General features: G+C 43.3%; 2 protein-coding genes and 1 long non-coding RNA gene across 4 annotated transcripts in view; 1 reads left to right on the forward strand and 2 right to left on the reverse strand.

Moving 5' to 3' along the window:
• Positions 1–1,170: 1,170 nt before the first annotated feature.
• LOC117667345 (BTB/POZ domain-containing protein KCTD5) lies at positions 1,171–19,836 on the reverse strand. Its single transcript, XM_034420650.3, has 6 exons — positions 15,870–19,836; positions 13,575–13,683; positions 13,118–13,209; positions 12,767–12,862; positions 5,851–5,976; positions 1,171–3,537 (listed from the first exon to the last, which is right to left on the reverse strand). Exons 1-6 carry the CDS (start codon positions 16,497–16,499, stop codon positions 3,508–3,510), a joined length of 1,083 nt encoding a protein of 360 aa, XP_034276541.2. The 5' UTR covers positions 16,500–19,836; the 3' UTR covers positions 1,171–3,507.
• On the forward strand, positions 4,533–13,356 carry LOC117667346 (uncharacterized). Its single transcript, XR_004592014.2, has 4 exons — positions 4,533–4,633; positions 6,229–6,346; positions 10,982–11,105; positions 12,744–13,356. It is a non-coding gene; the product is annotated as an uncharacterized LOC117667346 (long non-coding RNA).
• Positions 19,837–25,193: 5,357 nt separating the features above from the next.
• Positions 25,194–27,993, reverse strand: part of PDPK1 (3-phosphoinositide dependent protein kinase 1) — a 57,507-nt gene continuing 54,707 nt past the window's right edge. Inside the window, exon 14 of one of the 2 annotated variants that reach the window (XM_034420646.3) lies at positions 25,194–27,959. In XM_034420646.3, coding sequence (XP_034276537.1) covers positions 27,852–27,959 — 108 coding nt within the window. In that variant the 3' untranslated portion in view covers positions 25,194–27,851. The remainder of the gene's footprint in view (positions 27,960–27,993) is intronic. The other variant, XM_034420647.3, reaches the window with a different exon arrangement.

Here is a 27,993-nt window from a genome sequence, read left to right on the forward strand (position 1 = left end):
TTAACAAACATCTTGAGTTGTCCCATTTTGACTAAAGGATGCTCTTACGAAGCCCGAGAAGATGACTTCCCTGTTTAAATACTGAGAGGTATAATAGCGATTGTGACTAGTTCTGTGTTTTACAAAACTGTTGCTTTCCAAATTCTAAATGCTTTCCAAATTCTACTCTAATTCATGAAAAACCCAGAATTCTTTGGCTTCTACTTGTTTTCTTTTCCTTTTACCCAACCCAGTGACAAAGGTGTGATATGTTACCCGGAAATGTTTTGGAAATCACAGTAAACTGTAAGATGCTTTACCTAGTTGCGTCTGCAGCTTTTTCCAGCACTGAACTACCCTCTCATCTCTGCCCTTCTTGACAAGATAGCATGCCAAATGTATCGGGACTTTCTGCCTGAGGATAGAATAAAACACTTGGTCTGGATTCTTTCCAGGCTTCTGGGTGGCCTTTTATTTTAAGATTAATTTGAAAATGTTCAAGAATAAAAAAAAAGATTAGGCTGCTAGAACTTTTTCAGCAAGCTTGCAGGAAATTCCCTCACAGTGGTTCATTGGCATTAGCCATGGCAGCCAGAATTTAGAACATCTGGGCCCTGAAGCAGTCCATGATATTTGGAATGAGAGGTTTTCTTGGGGAAAAGAACCAGCCAAGATATTGCTTGAGAACCCCTGAGAAAGTGTCAACAGAACTGATCCAAAAGGCTTGATCTCTATAGGTTTCCACTGATTGTTTAGATCCTACCTTCACTTGGTGTTAAGGAATTATGGCCTCCTGATAAGCAGAGAACCTGTAGCTGGGAATTTTCTACCGATTCCACAGTAGATGTAGTATTTCTTTGCAACATTCAAATCTCAATGCAGGGCTCTGTAGGTTAAAATCCAGTCAAAATAGGGAGGTCCCATCTCAGGAGTAAAGAACCTAAATCTGGAAAGAACTTTCACAGCCTGTTAGGGAAAAGAAACCTACTGATCTTCAGACAACTCCCTCTTCTGGCTCTTTTTGTTCTTTTATTGAGCATCATCACTGTCTTATGCCTTAGCCGTGCGTTATATCAGTTTAAGGGGACACACTGACTACACGATATTAAAGCATTTTAAAAAGCATTTAACCTTCACTGTCAAAAATAAATAAAATGCAAAAGTTAGATCAAACAACTGAAAAGAAACAGGTTTGCTAACACCCATGTTTATCATTCAGAATCCAGAATTAGTGCGGAAGCCTTCAAAAAAACAAGTGTCAATTTAAGTTATTAAAATCTACCCAATTCCCTTGGTAAGACCCATCAACTTTCTATAACAGTGTTTGTTGAAATGAGGAAGACAACATATGGGAAGAGATTACCATAAAAAAGTGATAATCAATGGTTAATGGATTATTGTAAACTGTTTTTTTCAGGAAGCTAAACGTCATGCCTTATAACATTACATAACCTTGAAAAATACAAAGAAAAATTCCATGCTTTTTAGGTTAATTTGATATAATTTCCAAGATATAAACTTTAAAATCTGATGCTAGATTGTTCACATACTACTCCCACCCCATCCCCAACTCAGCAAGAAGTCACATCAAAAAGGAAGTATTGCCTGGATTTAAAATCCTCCATAAGAATAGCCCTAATGTTGGAAGTTTCTGAACTGCACGCTCTTCAAAACTGAATCAATGTCAGTCAACATTCCCATTGCCTCCCTGCTCTTGCAAGGCAATCTTCAGAAATGGCAAGGACCACCGGGGGTGGGGGGTGTTAGGGTTCACTCATTCCAAAGCCAACCCTTGAACTCATGCTAAAGGAGACACAACAGAGGGGTGAAGAAGGGCTCCACTGCCCCATCCTGAGCTTGGCTGCTGTCCCTTTTCAGGCTGCCATTGAATGATAATGAATTGGCTAATTACTAATAACTTCAAGGGCTTAAAAAAGGCTGGGCAGGTATTCTAAGCACCATCTTTTAGAGAAGGTATACTGATACTCTTTCAAGCCGCTCTACTTCTAGAATGTTCCACAAAGCCAAGGTCAATTCAGTGGCAACCTTTCCAAGAGGCATGGCCATATACACAAACCTGTTTCTCAGTACTTCTCAAAGCAATACTTCTTTCAGGGGAAAAACTGGCAATAGATATAAAAACTAAAACATGGACTCCTCGAAGAGTCGATGTGTATGTACAGTTGTCCTATGTAATTACACTTTAATCAATTCAGCATCTTTCAAAAGTACTGAGAAGGCCTTGCAAATCATCTGTGCTGCTTAATGCCATCTCCAAACGGGAGGCTAGAAAATGTAGCCAACTTGCCCGTTCTTTTAGGCCCAAAGATTTTACCAAATGCAGGCAGACGAGATATGTTTGAGACAGTACATGTGAATTATAAAACAAGTATTACATAAGTTGTTTAATGAAAGTTTAAAATATGGGTTGGATGCTTTAAAGTCTCAAACAAGCAGGGACTCCTTTCTAAGGAACAAAGAGAAGTTTGAAGTTGATTCCTCTTTAAGCTACTCTGAAAGGCGTGCCAAGGGTTCCATTTCAACACAGTGCTCTAAAAAGATCCAGTTGTGTTTTTTCACATTTACTAGAAGCTTCTCTTAATGAAACTATGGTTCGCTTTGACAGTATTTGCCAAAACATTAGAAAGAACTGCATAGATAAGAATATAGAAATAACTGTAAACATCTGTTTAAGAATCAGAAGAATTCCTTCTTTCTGCTGCATAAATTCTATGCTTTCGGACACACAGATCTTCATTCCCGACCCTCTGGACCGAGCAGCCATTAAGACTAAAATCTGAGGCCTAACGTCAGCTTTGCCACTATCAATATTTGCAGATATTTTCAAAAAACATGGTGGGCAGCCATGCATTTGAAAGGCAAGATGTTGTATCGTTTGTAAACAAAACTGGTCTTCGATCTTTAATTGTAGTCAAACTGAATGCTGACATTGGTAAGATCAAGCAATCTGAAGGCCAACTCTAGAAATGCAGGCAAAAAGAGAGTTCTCCCCTTTGGGTAATAAAGGAAGCAAGGTAAAGAGGGGAGAGGAATCAGGGAGGAGAGAAACACGTATCTCATTTATCCCGACAGAGGAATACTTATTCCCTAAAACATTCTTACATGAGAACCGCAAAGGAATGTGTAGGAGAAGTCCACAGAGGCTGCTAGTAACAGAGGCCTGTATACGGACTGGAGTAGCACCAATAAGTTGTCCTTTAACCATCTACAGTAACTAAGCCCCCAACCGCTTCTCACAAATCAGCACAGCTTCCTCTGGCCGGCCCTGGAGAAAGTGCTGTAGCTCTACAGGGCGGAAGCAGAGAGGAGAGCCGAGTCCTTCCGTGGAATCACCATCCGCACAACCAGGGGTCAGAACGATGCAGGAAACGCAGGCCTGCTCCGGGCACAACATTTTCAAAGGTTACAAATCCATCTTGTCTGCACAAGAGACTTCCACTTGGCGCCAAGCCTCTTCGTATGGTGATGCAAATAAAACAATCTTCTGCATTCAATACTGTGATACAATTACATTCTCGAACCTCGTTCCTGCAAAATCTGGGGGGGGGGGGGCAGGAGGGCAGGATTACAGTGAGAAATTAGATTTGACAAAATCTTCCAAGTGGATTTGTATACTAAACATTGTTTACTTTATTCTAAGAAAACCCATGCCTCTGACCAGTACGAAGTCAGCAAACCATCGTTTAGCCACCGAGCATAAATATCTCAGCCATGAACAGTTTGTGCAGCTCCTATCACCAAGACACAGGAACGCCACCTTCTGCAAGGAAAGATGTAGCTTACTAGAATGACTGGAGGCGCTTTGTGACACAAAGCTTATTTTAATAATCTGTGGGCCCATTATCCCAAAGCAGTCTGGCCACTGGAGGTTGTCTGAGAAACCCTGCACTGAAAAGGTTTGTCCCCGTCCGTCAGGGAGCCGAGTCCCTGGCCCTTGTGCTATTCCAAAATTGGAATAATGATACTTCAATCCACTTTTACCCAGTATTAGGAGTTAAGGGATGTAGAAATACAAAAACAAGAGGCAACATTGTGAGGGGGGGTGGGGGGAAGCAACAGGTGGCACTTAATCTAACATAGGAGGAGCATCTTTGTAGGCTAACAATTTTATTAAAAGCTGCTGTTCAAAAGAAACGCAGGTGCCGTTAAGCTGCTGCTTAGCTCCTCAAAGATGGCAGAACATGGACAATAATGGCAAATAATGCAACATGTCCTTGAATGACCTCAATTGAATATGGAGACACCTTTGCTGGCTTTTTGCTTAGCAAGTATCACAATCTGAGAAATCAAGTAGCCAAACTAGTTCTTTTTGCAATAACTCTTGACACATTCTTAGAAAAACCAGCAGTCAAGTGATGCCTTAGGACCGACATGTCTGAGGTGTTGTAAAACCCTAGACTTTCCAATCACATATTTTAAGGACCAGGACTGTGTTACCTCCTGTTTCAATGATAACTTTTTATTTTTCACTGGAGTGTTTTTTATAGTTTGTGTCTAAAATGCTCATATAAACTCATTTTTCTCTCTTCTCCAGTTCTCACCAAAGTTTATTCCGGAAGAATTAGAAGATGGCTTAGTCATTTCATGTGAACGCACAAAGTAAAACTATGGCTGTCATAGTAATAAAAAGCAAGTAAAAATACCCTTAAAATCTACTCTGCAATCTTAAAGTAGCTTGAATTCTTAGCCCCCATAATCAATACCTTTGCCCAGTTCTGCCTTGCCTGAGGATGGAGAGCCATCTGCACCCCTCTGGTCCTCTTAACTAGAGTGGCTGGCATTCCTGATGGCAGCCCTCCTGTGGGTCCCCTTTGGCAGAGGAGAAGGCCAGATCTATGTGTCATGGGCAGATGCCCATTCATCTTCTGAAGATTCTTCCATTCTCCTTCAGGCCAGTTTGGGCTTAAATGCAAATGGCATTGTCCAGACATTGAAACTTTGCTAATTAAACCAACATTTACTCCCACTGCTCCACCCAGCACTCAACTACCCCCCCCCCACGGACGAAGCCATGGGATGCAAACAGAATTCTTCTGTAGTGGGATGGGGGGCGGCGGGGGGGGGGGAGTGTTACTTCAGCTTTCATTTCCAAAACATAATCTACTTAGCCTGAAGGCCCCCAACTCAGGTCAGAATCTCAAACTGCAATGGGGACAAGGGCCCCACCTGTGGGCAGAGGCAAGGCTGCTTTCTTAAAAGGAATCCCATTAGGATTGAAGTGTAGTAATACAGTGGAATACCATTGTATTTTGAGTTGACTGGCACATTTTGATTTCTCCTTCATATTAAGAAAAAGTTTAAAGCTCATTCTGAGCTAACATGATTGTTTTTCATTCTTGTCTGCTGAAAAAAGGAGGTGGGGGGAAGGAAACTGTCATATAGCTGCAAAGTTTTCCTCATCTGTGAAAGGCTCAGATTTTTGATTCCGACCAGGTGCCTCCTGGTCAAGGTCAGGTCCTGCTGTCTCAGGACTACAGAGGCAGGGCCGGGAAGGGATGGTGCTAGGCTTTCATAGAAACCTCTGCCCGGCCTTTAAACTGGGAGCTTCCACCCAGAATCCTGCACAAGGGGAGGTGCAAATTGGCCAACCTGGGGAAGGGGTATCTCTGCAGCTGTTATTAAGGAGCTCCTTATCGGAGATTTGGGTGTCATCTTGCCTGGCGTGTATGCTTTTTATGTTAGGCTTTTAAAACTGTTTGCTTGGGTTAATAATAAAGCTTAACAATTCTTATTCGCTGGTCTGTCTGTTGTCTGAAAAGACCAACTGTCTGGGCACCTGACCCCTGCCCTGACCTCTGGCAAGCACAAAGCCCTGCGCCGAGCTTTTATGCGCTCCTGAAGACGACTCACCTTTGCTTTCTCGCTGGGCTCGCTGGCTGTGCCGTAGGGCATGTTGTGCAGCTCCTTGGAGACAACGCAGAGGAATTCTGCCTGGTCCTCATTCCCATAATTATAGGATGATCCGATGCTCACTAGCTGGAACAGGAAAGAGAGGCTTAGTTGCGGCTCTTGCTTGCAAAGGGCCCGAGGCCTCATATCGCACGGCAACAGTGCCCAAAGACACCACTAGCCGGAGGGGAGTTTTCTCTTTTTATTCCTAACCCTAGCAGAGAGGAAGGGCAGGGCCATCATTTGGGGCCTTATTTTATTCAAGCTCAGGTAAAGAGCAATTGAGTTTCTCCTTGGATCCTCAAGTACCATTTTTATTAAACTGACTTTTTCAGGCAGTGGTGAAATCTCTAGAACTCTGAAGGACAGGAAGACCCACAGCGTGTGGAAGCTCTGACGACCAAGCCCAGAGGAAGAGGACTTAGGCAGGCTTGAGACTGAAGCATCCGGTCTCAAGGTAGAAGTAAACAGCATTCGTTTATTTAACAAATAAAACTAAATCTCAAGAAGATAATTTCTTTCATTTTTATTTCATTCTGGGGTTTAGTCTTCTAGGAAGGAATTCCGCGGAAACCGACTGCTAGCTTGCTCCAGCTGGAGCAGAAGCCATAAAACAGAATTCACTTCAACTTGGGAGAGTAGAGGAAAAAACAGAGACATTTTCAATGAAAGACGCAGAACTGACAGTGATTAAGCTTGTTCATAAAACAAACTTTGCAGGGTTTGACTTTCAGATTCATTTAGTATTCAAAGTACAGCCTCCAGTTACTCTCCCAACTAATTCCAAAAATCCATCTTCTCATTAGGCTTGCAGTTAATATAGTGTTAATTTTGTTACATTAAACCTGGTCACAGTCCAGGAGGAAAAAACAAACCTTCATCTGACCACAATTAACACAGCTCCATTGATCAAATTTATACAGCCTACCATTTCACAAATGTGACTCTGGGCATCATACAGTAAAACAGTAATTAATTAACAATAAAATAATTAAAACATTCTTTAAAAAACATTGAAACAACCTGGGAATCCCTAGGTTTGTTTTTTTAAACCCACATGGCCTGGATTCTGCAGTGTAGCGTTTTAGGTCAGAGGTCAGCAACCTTTTTCCACCCCAGGGCCAGAGACCATCCATTTAGCTCCACTGGGTAGACCAGACTAGAAAATCAGCTCCTTTGATTGAGATTGGCTCTAAAGCCAGAGCCTTCCAAGTCTGATCGTGGCTTAGCTCCTGCTTTTCCTTCTTATCCCTTCAGTGAATTAGGGAATGGTCTCCCCAAGAGTGATGGTCGCCACTGCACAGGTACAACATTTTTTCTGTTTTGGGGCATTTATGAGACAGTCACAAGGTAGTTATTGCCCTCCCTCTAAAAGCTGGCGCAATCAGTCTCTTCGGTGTTTACAAAATGATTGATCCCAATTTAAAAGCAGTAGCAACTGTTTTGAATTTTGATCCCTAAACTTAACATCCATGTTTCAAAACTCAACAGTATTACTTGCTGGTGTTTGTAATGCTAGAATGACAAGATTCTTTTTCAGTATATAATAACCCATGTTTCTCACTAATCAGTTTGTCTTCATGAAAATCTATAGATGCTAAATTTAAAATCGGGGGTTATGGGTGGAGGATGTGGCAATTTGCCATTTTAATGTCTTTTAAAATTTGCCTTAAAAATCCTTAATGGATGGGTGTCCAGTGACCCAGAGGGTGAACTAATCTTGAGGCCATAAGCTTTACATTGTATATTAATATACAATTATTTTATTCTTCATTTCCATTACTCCTGGCAAAATCTGCCAGTATAATATTGGTACAACAGACCCAAGCTTAACATCCCCATGACTCTCTTGCTATTTGCAATTATTTGCAACTAATCTAGTCTAGTAAGATGCAAATGATCAATCACTTGAAAGTCTAAGTGTGGCTATTAAGGCTTCTGTCCTATGCCTGATTTTGTAATAGATGCTAACCAACCACAGGTTAGCTCAATTCTCCAATCTTAGTTAATTCTCCTCTGGTTTGCGCTGCTATCTAACACTGGCATGACCTAATCAGTTTGACCCTAAAGGTTTCCACCCCCTCTCTTCTAAGAAGCCGGAGCAGTCTATGCTAAGGCTCAGTGGCTAAGGTGACTCAGTGGCTAAGACGCTGAGCTTGTCAATCAGAAAGGTCAGCAGTTCAGCTGTTCAAATCCCTAGTTATAGGTCTCCTGCGTGAGCAGGGGGTTGGACTAGATGACCTTCAAGGTCCCTTCCCACTCTGTTAACTGTTACTAAGGCTGTATTCTCCTTTATGTGCCCGTTTGCTCTCCTGTAATCTCTTCCTCTCCAATAACTGAAATGCAAGCTTTCATTTCCTCATGCTCATCATCCCCAAATGGGAAGATCCTCAAGGCGGAGGCAGTGGGCAAAATAAATCCCCACTTCCTGGTGGGCTGAGTTCCGGAACATGAACTTTGCCCACGATTAGGGCTCACCCTGCTCTTTGGGGTCATATCCCCCTGACTCTAAATATTTAGGGGCACTTACTTAATAAACCTTTCTAAATATTTATTACAATTTTCCCATCTCTACTGGTGTTCTTTTTTTAGTATCCGTCCTGTAAATTCTAAATTAAATACCAACATGCAGATTAATGGCAACAGCTGGTAAAATAATTGCCATGTTCCATCAAATTATCCCTTTTGCTCAGAAACATCAAAAACCTGAGCAAACCCATTTTCCCCAGCTTTCAACCCAAAGTGAGGCCAGGAGCCATGGGCAGCTTGGCAAGCAGCCTCACGCAGCCAGTAGCGCTTCTGGGAAAGTAATAATCTTGAAAAGTATCCAGAAGCAGCTCGTACTAAATGCAGCCCCACGAGCAATATTGGGCACCCACAGAACAGAGTACGTAACAAGGTTGCTGCACCGGCTCCACTGGATGGCAGTTTGCTCTGGATCCAATGCCAGGTTTTGGCTACGACCTTAAAGAGCCAGATGGCAGGGGGCCGGGCTACTGTATCTCTGGAACCATCTTCAGCCCAATTCACTGGCCCATCCCACCCAGAGCGGGAGGACATGCTGTGGACCGGTCAGTTAAAGAATTCTGACTGGTGAGGTCCAGGAAGAGAGCCCCCTCTGCTGATGCCCCACCCTGTGGAACACTCTCCCCCCAGAGATGAGGCGGGACCCCCTCTCCTTTTGGAAAGACTTGGAAACATGGCTCTGCTCTCTTGCTTAGGGAGCACAGAGCAGCAGACGGAGGTGGAGCTGATTAGCACCCTGAAAGCCTTCCCCCCCCCTTTCCAATTAACTGAATTATAATCAACCTTGGCTCTTTTTAAATTTTGCATACTGGTTTTTAATGTTTTAATATTTTATTTGTACACTATCCAGAGTCCCTCTGTGAGGGAGATCAGCTGTTTCAAAATTTGATAACTAAGTAAAATAAATGTAAGAAGATAAATTCATCCCCACTGAAAGCAGGCTGCCAAGTGTCTCCAATCGCTCCCATCTCTCTCTCTCTCTCTCTCTCTCTCTCACACACACACACACACACACACACACACCAGCTCCAGCTGCTCCACTAACCACCAAACAGCTGATCTACCCAGCAGGAATTCCTCTGGGACCACATGCTTTTCAACGTGGCCTTTCTCCTCTACAGGTTGTATCAGTCTGACTGAAACCCTGGTTTGCCAGGGAAGGCCCTGGGAATTATTGTGGATAGATATGCTCATATATATCACAATCCTGAAAAAAATTTATGCTAAAAAAAAAGAGTTTCAAGAAGTTTATAAAGGAGAAGAAACAAAATTATGCAATAAAGACCTTGGGCTAAACAAAGAAAAATTACTGTCTATTCTAGCACCTCATTTCCCGATCTTCAGCTAGCTATAACTCACCTGACAACAATAATTTAATCTCTGCTGATTTTTGGGATGGACATTTCAGCCATTTATTCAAGAGTCTGTAGTACAGTGGACTGAAGCACTTTTATTAACATCTGCTGCTTGCAATTACTGCAAGTTCAAATCTCACCAGGCTCAAGGTTGACTCAGCCTTCCATCCTTTCAAAGGTTGGTGAAATGAGGACCCAGATTGTGGGGGCAATAAGCTGACTTTGTATAAATATACAAAAGTATGAAGGCTATTGCTTAACGCATTGTAAGCCGCCCTGAGTCTCCGGAGAAGGGCGGCATATAAATTAAAGCCAAAAAAAAAAAAAAAAACATCTCTGGGTGGGGATCCTTCAGTTTTGCTACCCTTCCTCAATGGACCCATCTCACATATAAAACATCAAAAATAAAGTTTTCAATTGGGAAAAAAGATAAATCTCTCAGCAAAAACAATTATACCAGAATTTCCAAAATCCAACCCCACCTCTGATAGCTCCTCTCTTCATCTCTACAAATAACTCTTTCCAGATTCCAAAATTGGGCTTAATTCCATCTTTCTTCCCATGGACAAAACAGGAGACTAGTCTTATCCTATGAACTATCATCCTACCAGCCTCTCATCTCCAATCAATAGCTTAAACATCAGTTTTTCATATTATAAACTTTCTGACTCAAAGCTTTCCAAAAACATCCTGGCCTCAAAGCAGGCAAGGTTCAGGCCAGGTCATTCAATAATGGACCATAGCATCATATTATATCCTCCCAGCCAAGAAATCTTCTCAAAGATTCCCAAAGATTTCTTCACACAGGTGCCCTTCATGGGGGCTAAAGGCAGTCTTAGACCATGTGAAAGATTTTGGAAGAAATTAGCCACGTTGATTGCTCACTGCTTTCTTAAATTGATAATATCACTGCATTAAAATACCCAGTTAAGGTGAGTTAAGGTAAATTATAAAGGATATCCAACTAAACCTATTCCTATCCAAAAAGGGGGTGAAACAAGATTGTCCCATTGTTGTCTAATTTGTATATTAAAGACCTTTTTATTAGAACCAAAAAAACATGTTTTGCAGTTATTAAGTGTGCATGTCAACAAGTAATAACAATGCTGGTAATAACCAGCAGCCATCCAATGACTGCTGTATGGTTCTGATCTCACTTTCTGCATTCTGCCTTTTTTTTAATCATTTTTATTTTTTTATATGCTTGATAGAACTGTGACCTATAGTAGCAGTGCTAACCTGAATACCAGCTGCTGGGGAGGAAGAGCAGAGGGTTCTTCTTTTCCTACTTAGGCCTGGAAGTTTCCTGAATGGCAATGTGGGACCCCAAATGCAGTAAGTATTACTGAGAGAATCAACGACAACAATGATGATCGATGAAAGGCAACAATGCAAGAACAGAGGAAGTAGAATGAACTCACTTGAGAGTTCAACCCTGGTTCTTTCTCTTTAGGAAGAAAAGTTTTTTTCCCCCTTTAGCCAGATTTTTTCAGTTCAAATTAGTTAATGGTAACTTAATTAGTTTTATCAGACTTCCTTTAAAACAGTAAAAAAACCATAGAGTGTTCTCTGAGGAGAAACACTGGATATAAACTGATGAATGATGAAGGCAAGGAACACACCAATTCAATCACACTTGTTTGCAGTAACTAATCTCTAAAAATGAGGGACTATCAAAAGAAACCTGAGAGAAGCAGTCAAGGTGGTCAAATCTTCCAAATCACTGAGGGATTACTAAAAAAAGGGAAAAAACAGAAATCCAGCTAGAATCCAGTACATGTTGCAAGTCAGGAAAGTGACCGCTGGTTTCAAGAAATCACCAGAATTATAAAGGAAACAGGATACTGTTTTAAACTGTTTTAAACAAGAACACTGTTCAGAAATGAACCATAAACTCGCAGAAAAGGAAGAGGAAACAAAAAGATTACCACCCCCACCCCCAAAGGAGCAGCAATATTACGTTCAAATATGAAGTTTTCTTAAGAGGTGCCATAAATAGGAGGCTCTCAGCTATGTACAAAAACAAGGGACAGCATGTACAAAGGGGCCGGGGGTGAGGTGGGGGGGCTCCTTCCAAAAACAAACCAGAGGCAAAGGGAGTTAGAGAAGAGCCAGAGGTTGTCCCCCACTTCATGGATTGTCTTGCTGGGCCTAGTTAAGGGACTTCTACCTGTCCCCACCTCTCTCTCAAGGCAGGAATGAAAGTATTGGCCTTCCTATAAAAGAGAGACAGACGGGTGACTGAAAGAGCAGCTGTGAACTTTCCGCCACTGAAGCACACTAAAGTAACTGACACATTAATTGCAGATTATTACTTATTAATTTGGCATTACTTAATACCGTGTTTCCCCCAAAATAAGACCCTGTCTTATATTTTTTTGAACCCTGAAATAAGCTCTTTGCCTTATTGCCATGCGCTCAAAAGCCTGATTGGGCTTATGATCAGGGGATGCCTTATTTTAGGGGAAACAGGTAACACAGATATTACTGATGGGATATTGCTATTATTAATCCATATTTGCTATTGATAATAATGTAGTACAGTAATCCTCCATTTACGACCAAAATGGAGCCCAAAAATTCTGTGCCTAAGCAAAACAGTTGTTAAGTGAGTTTTGCTCCATTTTATGACATTTCCTGTCACAGTTGTTAAGGGAATCACTGCAGTTAAATTAGTAACACTGCTGTTAAGGGAATCTGGCCTCCCCATTGACTTTCTTGTCAGGTGGTCTCAAAAGGGATCACATGATCGTCATAAATATGAGTCAGTTGACAAACGCCTGAATTTTGTTCACATGATCATTGGGGATGCTGCAGCAGTCATAAGTGTGAAAAAGTCATAAATCACTTTTTTCAGTGGCGTTGTAACTTTGGTCATTAAACAGTTGTAAGTCGAGGACTACCTTACAGTGCCTTATATACCAATGCAATGAAACTTCTCCCTCCCTCTTTTTCTCAACTTTATCTGCAAAGGAAATGAAATCTGGTTACGTTACCTGTTCAAATTTCCAGCCATCAGACATGGTGGAGACCATCTGAGTCAACTCCTCTTCCTGGCACTGTAACACTCTGTAAACATGCTTGACTGGCACCTGTGGCAGAGAACAAGGCTGCTGGGACCAATGCAGGAAAAGGAGCTCTCCTGAATCCCGCCCACCACCAGGTCACAGGTACAGCTCCCCCCTTGGTTGGACTGGCCTCACAGAGTGTCAACGCGGCATCAAGAGGAGAGAAGAAATGCTGCTGGAGCTGGGGAAGGCCACCGTCCTCTTCCAGACTGGAAATCTCACATACTGAAAGGGCCCCAAACCAAACACCACTTACTCAGAAATCAAAGAGGGTCCCACCTGTGAGATTTTGCTGTCTCTTTCTCTTATTTTGTCCTTCACCAGTTTAATTAAGGATGTGATGTTGTAGAATTCAGCTTCTTCAAGCACGCCTTGAAAAGGAAACCAAGTTACAAAAGATAAAACTTAATTCTGGTGGCAATCGATCAATGTTTGTCACTGGCTACTTGGAAGACTGGCTAGCCTTGCAAAATGAGACTTGGGTCTGCTTGTATAAATATAGTTCTTCTTTATTCCTACTTTTTATTGTTTGAAAGAACTGTTATTTTACAAGAATTAAATACCAAGACCAGTTTATTTTTCAAAATTTCAAGCCCAGGAAATTCAAAAAGAGGCCACTACAAGTTGAGGTGCCAAGACTAGCCAGCCTGCAACTGCTTTCCAAATGAAGCAATTTGAAAACTAATTTTTCGAGCCAATGAATTTTAGGACAGTTTTCCTGAATTGTAAAACATACCTTCCTCTGCCAGGTCTTTATTGATAACCAGTTTCCCATGTCGGAGATAGTTCAGTACCGGTCCAAAATAGGTTGGATCTCTGTCTATTAAATAGGCACCTCTTTCATCCTAATTAAAAGAAATAAATTTTATTTATTTGGTACACATCCTAGTTTTCCAGCAATCAGTTCTGTAAGCAGCTTTTTAAGTTTTAACAATAAAACAAATAAGGTTATTTAGATCACTGTGGTCTTCGTGGGGAGGTCATGCTTATTGGTTTGACATCCTCAAGACAATGAATTAGACCTAAATTAATCAAACAGTTCCACGGCCAATACCCTGATAAACCTAAATGAGAATAAATGCTGTTTTTCTCTCCTGTTTATTATATTATGTGCTGCAGGTATAAGCCTCTTTCTTTTAAGGAGGGCAGCATGTCAGATCCCCTTCTGGGATGCTGCCATTCCGATGAAGGAAGGGGGAGGCTATCGGGGTTGCATTCTCTGTGTGCTTTCGTTTTTGCTGTAACCATGTGGGATTTAGGGAGGGGAACTATCTTGAGTACAGTCTTTTGAACCTTAAGCCTGTCTTCTAACGAGTTAGCAATTCTCCCCAACTTTGTGTTGCCAGAAAACTTGATCAGCTCTTCTTCTATCTCATCTAAATAATTCATTAGAAAGTTGAAGAGTACTGGGGACAAGACAGACCCCGAGATCCCGCCCTGAATATATTCTTGATGCCAGGAACATAAACTCTAATACACATCTTTTGTTGGTGACACAAAGGTGTATAATAAGAGCTGACATTGTGAAAGCAAACAAAATTCTGTGATACATCACTAGAAGGATCATCAGCAAGAAAAAGCAGGTCCTAATCCCGCCGTATAGAGCTTTAGCCAGACCTCTGACTAAACTGGAACACAGTGTCCAGTTCTGGAGACCTCACTTAAAAAAAGATATAAGATTGAGCAAGTCCAGAGATGGGGAACAAAAATGGTGCAAACTCCAAGGGACAATCAAGAGATTGGAGGAACTGACTATGTGCAGTCTGGAGGACATGATTGAAACCTTGAAGTATATGAAAGGTGTGAACAAGGTTCTAGAAGGTTCTAGTATTTTCAACATTAAGCAAAAATCAGGAACCCAAGGGCATAATGTCAAACTGAAAGGAGGGAAGTTCAAACATAATGTTAGAAAGTATGACTTCACAAAAAAGAGTAGAGGAAGCTTGGGATCAAGTTCCAACAGATGTAGCACATCAATCATCAATAACTGAGTTTAAATATGCTTGGGATAAACATATGCCCATCATATGATAAAAATTAAAAAATAAAATACAATAATAAATAAAAAATTAAAATAATAATAATAAATGATACATTAAAACAGGGGTGTCGATTGAGGGCTGCAGTCCCCGTAAAAGGAGCAACAAAGAACAGATTCAGTAGTTTCCACCTCTCCAGAATCACTGGGGCAGAGCCTTTGGTATTTATATTTGCCATCCAATGCTGCAGAGGGAAGAGCATGGCCCTGGGCACGAGAGAAAGCTTTCCAATGGCTGGCTAAGGTAGCTGGCAGCAGTGACCAACAGAGCAGTTATGCACTGGGGGGGGGGGGGGAGGAAGGCTTCCCTAGAGCTGCTTGCCTCTCTGCATCCTTTATCCTTTCACCTGATTTCATTCCACCTTAAGAGCTGAGGAAGGAGAGGAGCCCGGATTTAAAAGGTTAGATTCAACACCCTTGACTGGTGGGGACTGAAAATGGCCCTGAAGGATTCGTGGGGCTAAGCTCCGAGGACCGCAGAGGAGCTTTCTTTCCCCAAAAGCGGCCCACCCTTGACTCAACTTTGCTCTGATGGATTTGGACTGAACCTCTGCAGAGGAGGCACCCAACGCCCGCAGAGGAGCTGGGCCAGCGGCTCAGCCTGAAAGGGCGGCTGGAAGGTGGAAACGTTTCCTCGGACTGGGAAAGTTTAAGGAGGCCGTTGGCAGAGCTATTTTCGCAGCCGGCGCTCCTCTCTGGCTGCTCCCAGGTCCTTAAAGCTCGTCCCTTGGTTTATTTTACGGCCGGGAACGGAGCTTCGGCTCTGGGGGAGCTTGGTGTCGAGGTGAAGCTGGAGGGGAGGAAGATCCTCCGAGAAAATGGGAAGAAAACCTTCGTTCTGGCCTACAGAACACGCCGTTGAAGGGAGAGCGGAGGTTCCCTCATTAAGCGAGGCCGCTTTCTGGCACAGGCGGGGACCTCGAGGGCCTCCCGGGAAAGCACCGAGGCCGAGGCCGGCCGAGGAGGGAAGGCCGGGGCCGGGCGGGGGCCCACCTTGTCGGAGTCGAGGTCGGGGTCGGCCTGGCAGAGGCGGAAGAGGAAGCTCTTGGGGTCCCTGCAGAGCGTCTGCCGGGTGGTGAGGAAGCAGGTGCCGCCCACGTTCAGCCGGACCCACTTCCCGGGCAGCGTCGCGGGAGGCCCGCCGCTCGACGGGGCGGCGCCCCTGGAAGGGCTGCAGCGGCGGAAGGGCGCCGAGGGAGGCCGGCCCAGGCTCGGCCCGCCCGCCGGCGACGCCGGGAGCTCGCAGGGACTGCCCGTCGCCATCCTGGCCCGGCGCCGGAAGGTCCCCCCGCGAAAGGAGTCCCCGCCGAGCCAGCCGCGCCCCCGACAGCCGCGAGCGCGCCTGCGCAGGGCCCCGACGGAGGAAGGGGCGGGGCGGGCGCTCCCTCGCTTCCCGTCCCGCTGGAGAGGCGGGTCTTCCGGCCGCCGCCAGGTCCCGCCTTCTCGCCTCCCACGGCTGGAAGCGGCCTCGGGCGAAGGAGGCGGGCGGTGGGGGGGGGGGTGGCCGGGCGCGGGAGCTGCTGCCGCTCGAGCAACGGAGGGCTTGGGAATCCCCGCCCCCCGCCCCAAAATAGCCTCCTGGGGTTTGGGCAGAAGAGTTGTGACGGAGCTGACAGACCCCATCTCAGAACCACCGCACCGCGCCTTTCAAAAATCCTGGCGCACCAGGAACCCTCAGAAGATCGGGAAAGAGCTGATGTGGTTCCCATCTTCACAAAAGGGGGGGGGGAGGAGGTGTGGAACAGACCCAGGAAAGTACAGACCAATCAGCCTAACATCAATCCCCGGGAAAATATAATCAAAAAGTAGATCTGCCAACATCTGGAAACGAGTAAAGTAATAACTAGATCAGCAGGGGTTTGTTAAAAACAGATCATGCCAAACCAATCTTATTTCATTCTTCAACATAGTGACTAAATTAGTAGACCAGCGAAATACTGTGGACATAATATATTTAGACTTCCACAAGGCATTCGACATAGCAGACCATAACCTAGTTCTTGGTAAGCTAGAAAAAAGTGGGATAGATAGCATCGCCACTGGATGGATTTGTAACTGGCTGCCAAACCCTTCTCTACAAGTAGTCCTTAACAGGTCTCCATCTATACTACATGGAAGGAAGGAAGGAAGCAGTGGGGTACCACAAGGTTCCATCTTAGGCTCAGAACTCTTCAATATCTTCGTAAATGACTTAGATGAGGGAATAGAAAGGGAATTTATCAGATTTGCAGGTGATGCTAAGCTGGCAGGAATACCCAACATCCTAGATGATAGACTAAAGATCCAGATGGATCTTGACAGATTTGAACAGGCCTAATGAAATTCAACAGAGAGAAAAGTAAAGTCTTACACTTAGGCAAAAAAAATCAAAAGTACACATACAGATTATGTGAAACCTGGCTTAATAGCAGTAACTGTAAGAGGGGTCTTGGAGTCTTAGTGGACAATCAATTAAATGTGAGCCAACAGTGTGCAGCAGCAGCCAAAAAGGCCAATACAATCCTAAATTGCATTAACAGGGATTGAATCAAGATCACTTGAGGTACTAGTACCTTTCTATAGAGCCATAGGCCACACCTAGAATACTGCATCCAGTTTTGGTCACCACACGATATAAAAGATTTTGAGACTCTAGAAAGAGTGCAGAGAAGAGCAACAAAAATGATTAGGGCCCTGGGGGGCTAAAACATAGGAAGAATGGTTGCAAGAACTGGGCATGGCTAGTCTAATGAAGAAAAGGACCAGGGGAGATATGATAGCAGTGTTCCAATATTTGAGGGGCTGTCAGCCCCTCTGGAACTGCCTGTGCTTCACCAGGCAAAGTACTACACGCACACAAACTGATAGCACCAAACCAGGTTTAATCGTAGCTTACACGGTGGCTAACAGGTGCCGAAGTCCTATGTAGAACAAAGTCAGTCATATACACCTCTTGAGGGGCTTTATAGAGTGTGTATAATTGCATGTAATAATGCTTTCCACCCATCCATTATCCCTCACAGTTGTCTGAAGTTTTGAGTTGCCGCTCATTCTATTTCCTGCATCCGCACGGACTGATGATGTCATCCTCAGGCACTCTCCCTGGCCGCGAGGTCATAACGCCGTCCTCCCGTCAGCTAACGATTATTAACCATCAAGCCCCCCTTCCGTGTACCGTCCGCCACCAAATATCACCGTGTAGCCTAGATGCAACACCCCCCACTCCACCGTGCCATGTCGTGGGTTCATTCGGGTCAGTTGTCGCCAGTCCCCTCACTGTGGATTTTCCGCTAGCTCAATGGTGCTGTGTGTCGAGGGGTACATGCGGCCCCCCCACCAGGTCTCTTCCTGTAGGAGGCAAATACATATGATTATTGACATGCTATTATGAGGTATGACCACCTGGTTTGTGTGGGTGTGACTTATGGAACCATTTTAACAGCCATGGGGCGTTAAGATTTTTTACTCGTACCCATGACACATCTGTATGGGGGTATCCTTTCCAACGTACGAGATATCTGCGCGTTCCATGGTATAATTTTGAATCGAGTATTTTCTCGACTTCGTAAACGTTTCCTGCAATAGGTCCTGGACGTATTCCAGGGTCCCTAATATTTGTTGCTGGTTTCAGGAGGCTACTATGGAATCCTGGATGAATTTATTCAATAGGAGTGGAAGTCATAATGACACCGTTACGGCATTTATTATTTTGATAATTGTGAACGGACCTATGTATTTGGGGCCTAACTTTTTGCTAGGTATTCGCAATTTTATGTACTTTGTAGACAAATATAATTTGTCTCCCACCTTAAATGGTGGAGTATCGCTCCTCTTCTTGTTGGCCTGGGTTTTATATGCTGTGGAGGCTTTGGTTAATGCGATTTTTATATGTGGCCAACTTTCCTTAATCCGCTCTGTCCATTCAATCAGGGTATTTGGACCTCCTGTTTGAATATCTAGTTCTGGTATGGCAGGAAACTCCAGATACTACTTGAAACGGGGTATACCCCGTGCTACTATGTACAGTGTTGTTATACGCTGCTTCTGTGAATGGTAATAGATCATAGCAATCGGTTTGTTGGTAAGACACATACGACCGCAGGTTCCTTTCTACCATGGCATTAGGCCTTTCGACTGCCCCATTAACGCATGGGTGAAACGCCGAACTAAGGCCTTGTTCTGTCCCTATTTGTTTTAGGAAAACCCTCCAGAACCGAGCAGTAAACTGGGGGCCCGATCAGAAATGATCCATTTGGGTACCCCATGGAGACGGTATATGTGTTGTACGAACAGTTTTGCCAAACGCCTCGCAGAAGGCAATCCCTTGCAAGGGATAAAATGTGCCTGCTTAGAAAACAGATGGATGATGGTCCATATTACATTATGTCCTTTGCTATTAGGCAACTCAACTATAAAGTCCATGGCTATGTCGTCCCATGGTTTATGTGGATTAGCCACGGACTGTAACAGGCCGAGTGGCTTGCCTGACAGTGGTTTGGTTGCTACACAAACTGGACAACCTTGCATATATTTCTCTACATGATTCCTCAACCGCAGCCACCAAAACTGCCGCCGTATCAAATGTAATGTTTTAACAAAACCAAAATGTCCTGCTGTTTTGATATCGTGACAGGGGCTGTTACAGAGAGATCAAGCTATTTTCCAAAGCACCTGAAGGCCAGACAAGGAACAATGATGGAAACTGATTGAGGAGAAATTCAACCTAGAAATAAGGAGACATTTTCTGACAGAACAATCAACCAATGGGACAGCTCCCCTTCAGAAGTTGTGGGAGCTTCAACACTGGAGGCTTTCAAGAAGAGACTGGACTGCCATCTGTCAGAAATGGTACAGGGTCTCCTGCTTGAACAGCGGGTTGGAGTAGATGACCTACAAGATCCCTTCCAACTCTTATTCTATATTTCTTGATGGCAGCTGAAGCTGTTGCAAACTCTGATCCCAATAAATCTGGGCTGTTCAACTTCAAGTGGCACCTGGGTAAAGAGTAAATTTATTAACCAAATTTGTAGCCCACTGAACTCATAGGTACCCTCAGCAGCTCATAAAAGAGGAATATACAGTAAGAGTATATAAAGATAAAAGAATTAACATGATACATGATGTCAGGGTCCCAAGCCTTCTAGACAAGCTCTGTTTTCAGTTTTTTTCCTGAAGGCTATTTTGAAGACAGATGAACTTTCATCAGAAAGCTATTCCCAAGATTGACCCATCAGTGAAAAGCAATGCTTCTAGGCATTAGACTCCATGAGCTTTTGGAAACGGGACAGCCAGTTGTTTTTCCTAGTATAATCGTAGTGGCTGGGCTGATTCTAGCAAGGGGATGCAAACCTGGAGATTACCAGGTACCAAGCACAAAGAGCTTTATAGCTTAAAACTAGGATTTTAAATTATACCCAGGAGCTAATAGAAAAGCAGTGTAGACCTGCAAAACAGTGTAATATGTGCCATCCACGAATACATATGGGCTACTACTTATTGTACCAACTGAAGCTTCTGGGTGGTTTTTAAAGACAGTTCTATGTACAGCACATTGCAGTAGTCTACTTGGTGATGAGGGCATGGAGCACTGTCTTAAGTAAGGCTGCAACTGGCACAGCCTTTCAGCCATGACTTCCATCTTATGATTCAGCAGAAGCCACCAATCTTGGGGATTTCCTAGTCATGGATCTATCCTTTCAGGGAATGGTGTCTCCAGGCACTGGGATAGGACTTCAGCATCATGTTGAGCCCAGCCCAGGGTCACAATATACAGCAAGTTGAATATTGGTGATACAGACCCCAAGTCACTAGACAACCTCTACTAGTGACTCCGGGTAAATGTTAAATAACAAGAGGAGAGAATAGATCTCTGCAGAAGCTCATAACAGGGCATGCACAATATCGATCTTTCATTCCATTAATTTCCAATTGGAACCAGCTGATGAGGAAAGATAGAACCACTGCAAGACAATGCTCCCAATGCCCACAGCCAGTCCAGAAGGAAATTGTGGTTGATGGTAATGAAGGCCCTTGTGTGATTGTCTAATGAAGGCCCTTGTGTGATTGTCTCCTTGTCTACAACAAAGAGCAAATGATAATAACCCCACAGTGAGATCACACAGCAATTATTCAGAGACAAAACTGAGGTCTAACCTGTGATAGAAACCGAGATAACTTGGGACAGGCCCATCATTGCCATCACTGATGTCATGAACTCTTGAGCTTTACTAGATCAAGACTCAACACTCCAGAGACTGAAGTCTTTCGGGACCAATCCTAGTCTCCAACATCAAGTTGGAAATCGGTCCAGCTCAAGGAAGGTTCTTAAAAGAACAATATCTATGATACACCCAAAAGACCCCTAGCTTATCTCTGCAGTCAATCCAAACAATAGGTGCTCACACATCAGCCACCTCTGGAACAGTGACCCTGATCACCAATAAGGTGTCATGAAATTCAATGCCACCCTACCTGCTGGCCTGCCTGTCAACAGGTCCTGAAACCTGGCTGGACAGATTTCTGAAGGTGACACCACCACTCTTCCCTCAGTCAGATCTCAATATTCCCCACCATTTGTTTGTTTACCCACCGCCATCATGGATGGTTGTGGTCTCATTATAGACTGAACTGGCTTTAATCACCAGCATTGATTCGAGGTCAGGAGCCCCACTGATTCAGCCACCAAGTCTCCAAGCAGAGGCAGTCAAAGAAGAAACTCCCAATAACCTGGAATGCCCGTTTCTACGACAATTCTATGTTTTGCTTATTGGACTGGCCCTAACAAGCAGAGCAGACAGCCCCCACCCCCACCCCCGCCGGAGATTGCTTGCTTGGTGGAATTCTGGCTCCCAGAATGATGCAGGCAAACATGGTGAAGCCTGACTAATGGTTCCATGTGCAAGTACAACCAGGTGGGGGTTTTTTTGCTTCTTCAGGTTGGAAAATATAGTTTGGAACAAAGCAGGGTGATGCACAAAATATTATGTGCAAAATACAGCTCAGGATTCTAAACTGCTCATGTAACCTGAGGGTTGTGTGATGGGGATTCAGGAAAGAGCAAAAAAGAGTTCACTCAAACACAACTGGTGGCATCTAAGGTATGACAAAAAGGGTGGATCTCGACAGCTGACAGTCAAAAGTTTCTCCCCCGCTCCTTGGGATGTTTGTGCTCGTGACAACTCATCATTGTGAATCTGAGAGGGCAAGAATGCCAGGAATGTTCAGGCTCCATAGACTGAAATGGTTTGAAAAAATTGGCATCCCCCCCCCCTTCATGGTATCAAACTTGAGGGATCCACTGACACTAAATACTAATAGATTCAAGATGGATGAACTATGAGGGCAGCAGTTTTGATTATAACACTGACTTTCAATGTTCTAAGAGACTAAATAGATTCACAGAAGAGAGTCTTCTTATTACCTCTTCATGGCAATATTTCTAAATACTGGCTGCTGGGAAGGGTGGAGGGCAGCTTTTGCAGGCATGTGGCATTCCAAGCACATCCCAGTAGCCAACATGTGACACCGAAACTAGACTGGCCGGATCCAGCAGAACACTCTCTGGGTTCTCCAGCATCTTTATTAATGATGTGAAAGATAGAAAGCTTGCTTACTATGGTGTAAGATTTGAGAACAATACATAACAGAGAAGATGGAAATAAAATTCAAAATAATTTTAACAGATTAGCCAAACAGACTGAAATTCAGTAGAGATAAATGTAAATGTACATAGGAAACGAAAATCAAATGATGCTGGATAGGGAATACTCAGTTTGATAATTGTATTTATGAAAAAAGCTTTTGCAATACTTTGATTGCAAACCAACTATGTTAGCAGAGTGGTCTGGCTGCAAAAAGGCAGATCTAGTCCCTAAATTGTCAGAAGTATTTAATACATTTTGTCAAATCCCATCTTAAATACTGTGTCTACATTTCGAGAAGGCTTCCAAAGAACTGGAAATTTTACAGAATGCCACAGAATGCTTTTAAATGTCATTATTTTAACCAATTTCTCTAGTCTTATCTTTTGAGAGACATATTCAGTGGTGTTTAAAAGTTTGTGACCCCTTTTGGATTTTCAGCATTTCTACATAAATATGAACTGTTTCTGCATAAAACAGATCATGCCAAACAAACCTTCTTTGACGAAGTTACTAAATTAGTGGAACAGCAAAATGTGGTGGACATAATATACTTGCATTTCAGTAAGGCATTTGACAAAATAAGACCACAACCTACTTACTAAACTAGAAGAAAGTGGCATAGACAGCATCACCCCAGATGGATTCATAACTGGCTGACAATAACTGGCTGGCAATCAATAATGTAGTCCTTAATAGAACTACATCTACATGGAGAGAAGCAAGCAGTAGGGTACCCCAAGATTCTGTCTTAGGCCCTCTACTCTTCAATACCTTCATAAATTATTTAGATGAGGGAATAGAAGGAAAGCTCATCAAATTTGCAGACAACATAAAGTTTGCAGGAATAGCCAACACATCAGAAGATAAGCTCAAGATCAAAAAGGATCTTGACAGACTTGAACACTGGGCCCTATCTAACAAAATGAAATTCAATGGAGAAAAGAGGCAAGAAAACCAAATAGGTTTAGGCAAGAGGTTAAGGTTTTTAAGGTTTAGGTTATATTTAGGCAAGAAAAATCAAATGTCTGTTCCGTGCACATTTCCTAAAACTAGATAAAGAGAACTCAGTTAAACAGGTGAGTCAAAACATGCTTGTTCATTTATTTGAGGAAATAAAGCTATGCATATCTGTGTGACAAAAGTATGTGAACCTCTAAGATTATCAATTCATTTGAGGAGGAAGTTAAGAATCAGGTAATTCAGTCAATGGGATGATAATCAGGTGTGAGAGTGAGAGATCCTGCCTTCTTTCTGGGTATTCACTATCAAAGTCTGATTTTTGGAACACAGGAAGGTGGGAACATATCATGGCTTGTACAAAGGTTTTTGAGGGCATCTGAAAAACTGTTGATGCTGGAAAATCAAGCTGGAAAAGGTGACAAAACTATTTCCAAAGACTTTGGACTCTGCCAATACACTGTCAGGCAAATGGTGTGCAGAGGCAATTCAACACCATTGTTATCTTCGCCAAGCGGTTGACCATGATCACACCAAGAGCAAGAGGAATAATTCTTCAGGATATCGCAAAGAAGCCTTGGATATTGTCTAGTGAACTAAAAGCCTTCTCTTGCACTGGCAGATGTCAGTGTTTGTGAGATCACCATCACAAGCATGGTGTGCGTGGCAGTGTTGCAAGGAGAAAGCCACTCCTCCCCAAGAAGGCGGCTGCTGGCTCTGTAAGGATTGAAAGAGACCAGGTGGCTAAGCCAGAAAACTCCTGGAAGAAGATTCTGTGGATGGTTGAGGCCAAAATAGAACTTTTAGGCTTGAATAAAATGGTCATGTTTTGGGGAAAGGCAAACCCTGCATTCCAGCATAAGGACCTTATCACATTATGTGAAACATAGTAGTATCATGGTTTGGTTCTGCTTTGCTGACTATGGACTAGGATGACTTCCACCATTGATGGAACTATAAATCCTGAATCATGTCCCCAAATTCTACAGGTAAAGCCAGGACGTATCCTTGTGAACTGAAAATCAAGAGAAAATGGGTCATGCAGCAAGACAACAATCCAAAACACACAAGTTATGACTAAAGGATGGATAAAGCAGAAGAAAACGAATGCTTTGGAACAGCCAAGTCAAAGTCCTGACTTTAATCACAACATCCCTGAGTTTAAGCTGTTCGGCCAGGAGGAAAGGGCTAAAATTTCTCCAAGCAGATGGGCAGGACTGATCAGCTGTTACAGGTAGTCCTCAAGTTATGACCATTTGTTCAATGACTGTTCAAAGTTGCGCCACGTTGAACAAGGGGTACTGTACGTAGTTCTCAAAGTTCTGTTCATTGCAGCACCCTGGTCACATGACTATCTGGGTGCCAGGCTCACAATTACATCACAGTGAGTCAGTCACACATTGCAATTTCTGACATTCCCTGCTGGCTTTTGGATGTCGGAAGTTGCAATCACATGAGGTCCTCGCTTAACCATCTGTGCAGGTTTTGTTTAATGACAGCAACCAGGACTGCTGAAGTTGCCATTGCTAAGAGACATGGACTCAGCACACTTAGAGGCGGAGTTCCATATCCAATTGTCATTGTAATCTGAGGACTATCTGAACAGTATTGGAAATGGTTATTTGCCATTATTGCTGCCTAAAGGGTTCCTGTTGTTGAATGCAAAGGTTCATATACTTTGCCACAACAAATATGTAGTTTTGGTTCATTTTCCTCAATAAATCAATGAACAAGTATATTGCTTTTTACTAATTTGTTTAATTGGGTTCTCAACTAGTTTTAGGACTTATATGGAAAACAGATCACGCTTTAGGTCATATTTATGCAGAAACATTGAAAATTCAGAAGAATTTACAAACTTTTAAGCAACACTGTACAGTTGTAAATGTTTTGTACATTTGGAATAAAATAAAGTTTACTTTTTTTACTTCTATTTTGAAACAAAATTGCTATTGATTTTTGAAGAGATTATCAGACAGTGAGAAATTTCAGTTCTTTCCTGGATTTGCAACAATCTAATAGGGACCAGCTGCAGTCCTGGTCAGGGCTTTTACTATGATGTCCCATAGCCTGGCAGAATCTGGAGGTAGGCAGCCACTTTGAACACATTCCCCAGTAGTAACTGATAATCCAACCTTCTTGTTCTTCTCTCTTCCTCCTCTTCAGGACTGATGTTTCTATTAGTATTGTACATGCTGCAAAAATGCTTTGGACTTTATGCCAGCTCAGCACCTCTGTACTATTCAGTAAAACAATCTGGATTTATTCCTGGCTTCTATGCTGCCCAAATGCCTCTTCTTTAAATGAATCAACCTATATTAAACCATGCAACTTTTAAAGTAGCTGTGCTATTTTGCCCCCCTGACTTGTGCAGAAAATTGGGGGGGGGGGGGGGAGGCAAAGAAAGCCAGGGCATTTTTATCAAAAGGAGACAAGTGCTGTGCTTACATGAGGACCAAATCTTCAATATAATTTTTAAAGTAAGGCCAGCATTAATTTCCATAAATTCCCTTCACCCATTTATAAGACTCTCAACACCTGTATTTTGTTTCAAATTTGTTCCAAAGTGGTATAGTAGTGAACTGAATTCTACCCTAAACCTTCCCAATCCTCCAGGACATTTCTGGTTTCTTCAGTGATTGAAATAAAGAAATGAAAATGATCAGCAATGTGCAAATCCAGTTTGAGCACTAATTCTCCCCCCGCCCCCTCATTCCATCATGCAATACAATAACACAAAGGAAACTCAACCTTATGCTCCCTAAATCCCTACCTGGTTTAGGGTTTTGGTAGGATCTCGTTCAGGCTACATGTATCTGACTGCTTGACCCGGGGGAAAAGACCAGGGAGAGCAAAATAAAGGCTTTGCTCATTGCCCAAAGTCTTTCTACAGTAGATCAGCCCCAAACCCAGAATGTCCTGACTTTGCCATGGCAAACCTCCACATGGGCTCCTGCCAGAAGAGGCCTCTTCTGTGCTGCACAGGAAGCATCCCTTTGAATAGAGGCGTCAACATCTTCATGTGTTGGATTAGAAAAAGCCAAAGTCGCCATTGCTTGCTCAAATGCCTACTCCCAGCATGTAAAGGTGACGGGGACAGAAATGGGGGGGGGGGGGTGTTGAGACAGTCCAGGGCTGGCCCTGCACAAAGTGAAGGATTCTTGGGGTGAGGAAACAACACCTCGCCTATAGTTCAAGAAATGTTTGAGCGTGACAGTTTAATTGGAAAAAGACAAAAGAACAATATGAAACATATGATAGATATGACTCAAGTACCATACATTTTCCCCTCTGTATCAACATTTTTACATGAACACAACAATTAGTCCAATTAATAGAGGGGCTTAAATATATTTAAATCATGTAAAATATTTTCAAAGTTGCTAAAAGGTACAATGCTTGGCCAATGAACAATACAGGAATATTTGTACACCTCATTATACAAAGAGACAACAAATCAAGTCATCAGTCGTACAACAGCATTTCGTTTGGCCTTCCTGCCACACAAAAAGTCGGGCCCTGCAACCCTTTGCCCCTGCCAGACCTTGGGGGGAAAAAAAACCGTTTGCTCCCTCTTCTGAAAAAGTGAAGAGTCTACTTATTACGTCAATACGATTTTGTACTAACTAGTTCACTTTTAGTATTAGTTAAAATCATGCTGGTAACTTTTTATGCTCAGTTAAACATGTAAATGCATCAAATTAAAATTCCATGTTTTAAAAATGTCTGATACTAGAAAGCCAGGATTTAAAGGGTCACGTTCACCATTCCTCTCACTTTCCATATGTGCCGGAGTGCATCTTGAAGGCAGACAGGCTGGCAGGCATTAGAAGTACCATCCTTGGAGATCCTGCAACTGGACATGACCTGGAGAATTTTGTGGGTTTACACCCAGAGTGATGACAAGTGCTGGATATCAAAGAACCAACGGTTAGAAATGAAAGTGACGGCAGCAGCATCAAGGGTGGTAACTTCTCATGAAGAGAGATTTCCAAGCTCCCCAAAACACAGTTGCATGATTAATCAGAAGATCACAGTAATAATCCAGGCCCCACATGATCTGGGCTCGGCTACCTTAACTGATCTAGGGTGAAGCCAGCAATGCAAACTCCACTCATTTGCAGCAGAAGCCACCGTCATCAGTATCAGCAGAATGTGGGTGTGGGTGGGGGGGTGTAGAAGCTCCACCAGAAGCACAAAAGCAAGCAAAGCAACCCTGAATTCCACTGGCTGGGCTTTTCCTCCTCCTCCTCCTCCTCCTCCCTCCTCCTCCTCCTCAGAAGAAGAACTAGTTCGGCCCTGGAGCTGGAGGTGAGCCGGGCGTGGAAGAGTCCTCCGTCTGGGGGCACGTGGCACTCTAGCAGCAAAGGAGTGAGATGGGCACTGAGGGGCAGTCTCATTTTGCAGCATTCTGGTGATATCTGTGTCGCCAAACCTCTTGAATCTTTTTGCACCACTTATGAGCATTCCCGCTTGGGTCCATCAGGTAGTATGTCCTGTTCGGCTGTAAGTAAAGAAGATTTAGCGCCTGTTCATTT

This window comes from Pantherophis guttatus, chromosome 14, assembly GCF_059756535.1.
Source record: "Pantherophis guttatus breed Tessera chromosome 14, ASM5975653v1, whole genome shotgun sequence".
NCBI lineage: Eukaryota > Metazoa > Chordata > Lepidosauria > Squamata > Colubridae > Pantherophis > Pantherophis guttatus.

Coding starts and splice junctions, on each gene's coding strand:
- LOC117667345 (XM_034420650.3), bottom strand. CDS start 16,499: ATGGGGTCTGTCAGCTCCGTCACAACTCTTCTGCCCAAACCCCAGGAG. Junction 13,210..13,574: donor TAAAGACCTGGCAGAGGAAG/GTATGTTTTACA, acceptor TTCCTTTTCAAG/GCGTGCTTGAAGAAGCTGAA. Junction 3,538..5,850: donor AGCCCAGCGAGAAAGCAAAG/GTGAGTCGTCTT, acceptor CCCCCCCCCCAG/ATTTTGCAGGAACGAGGTTC.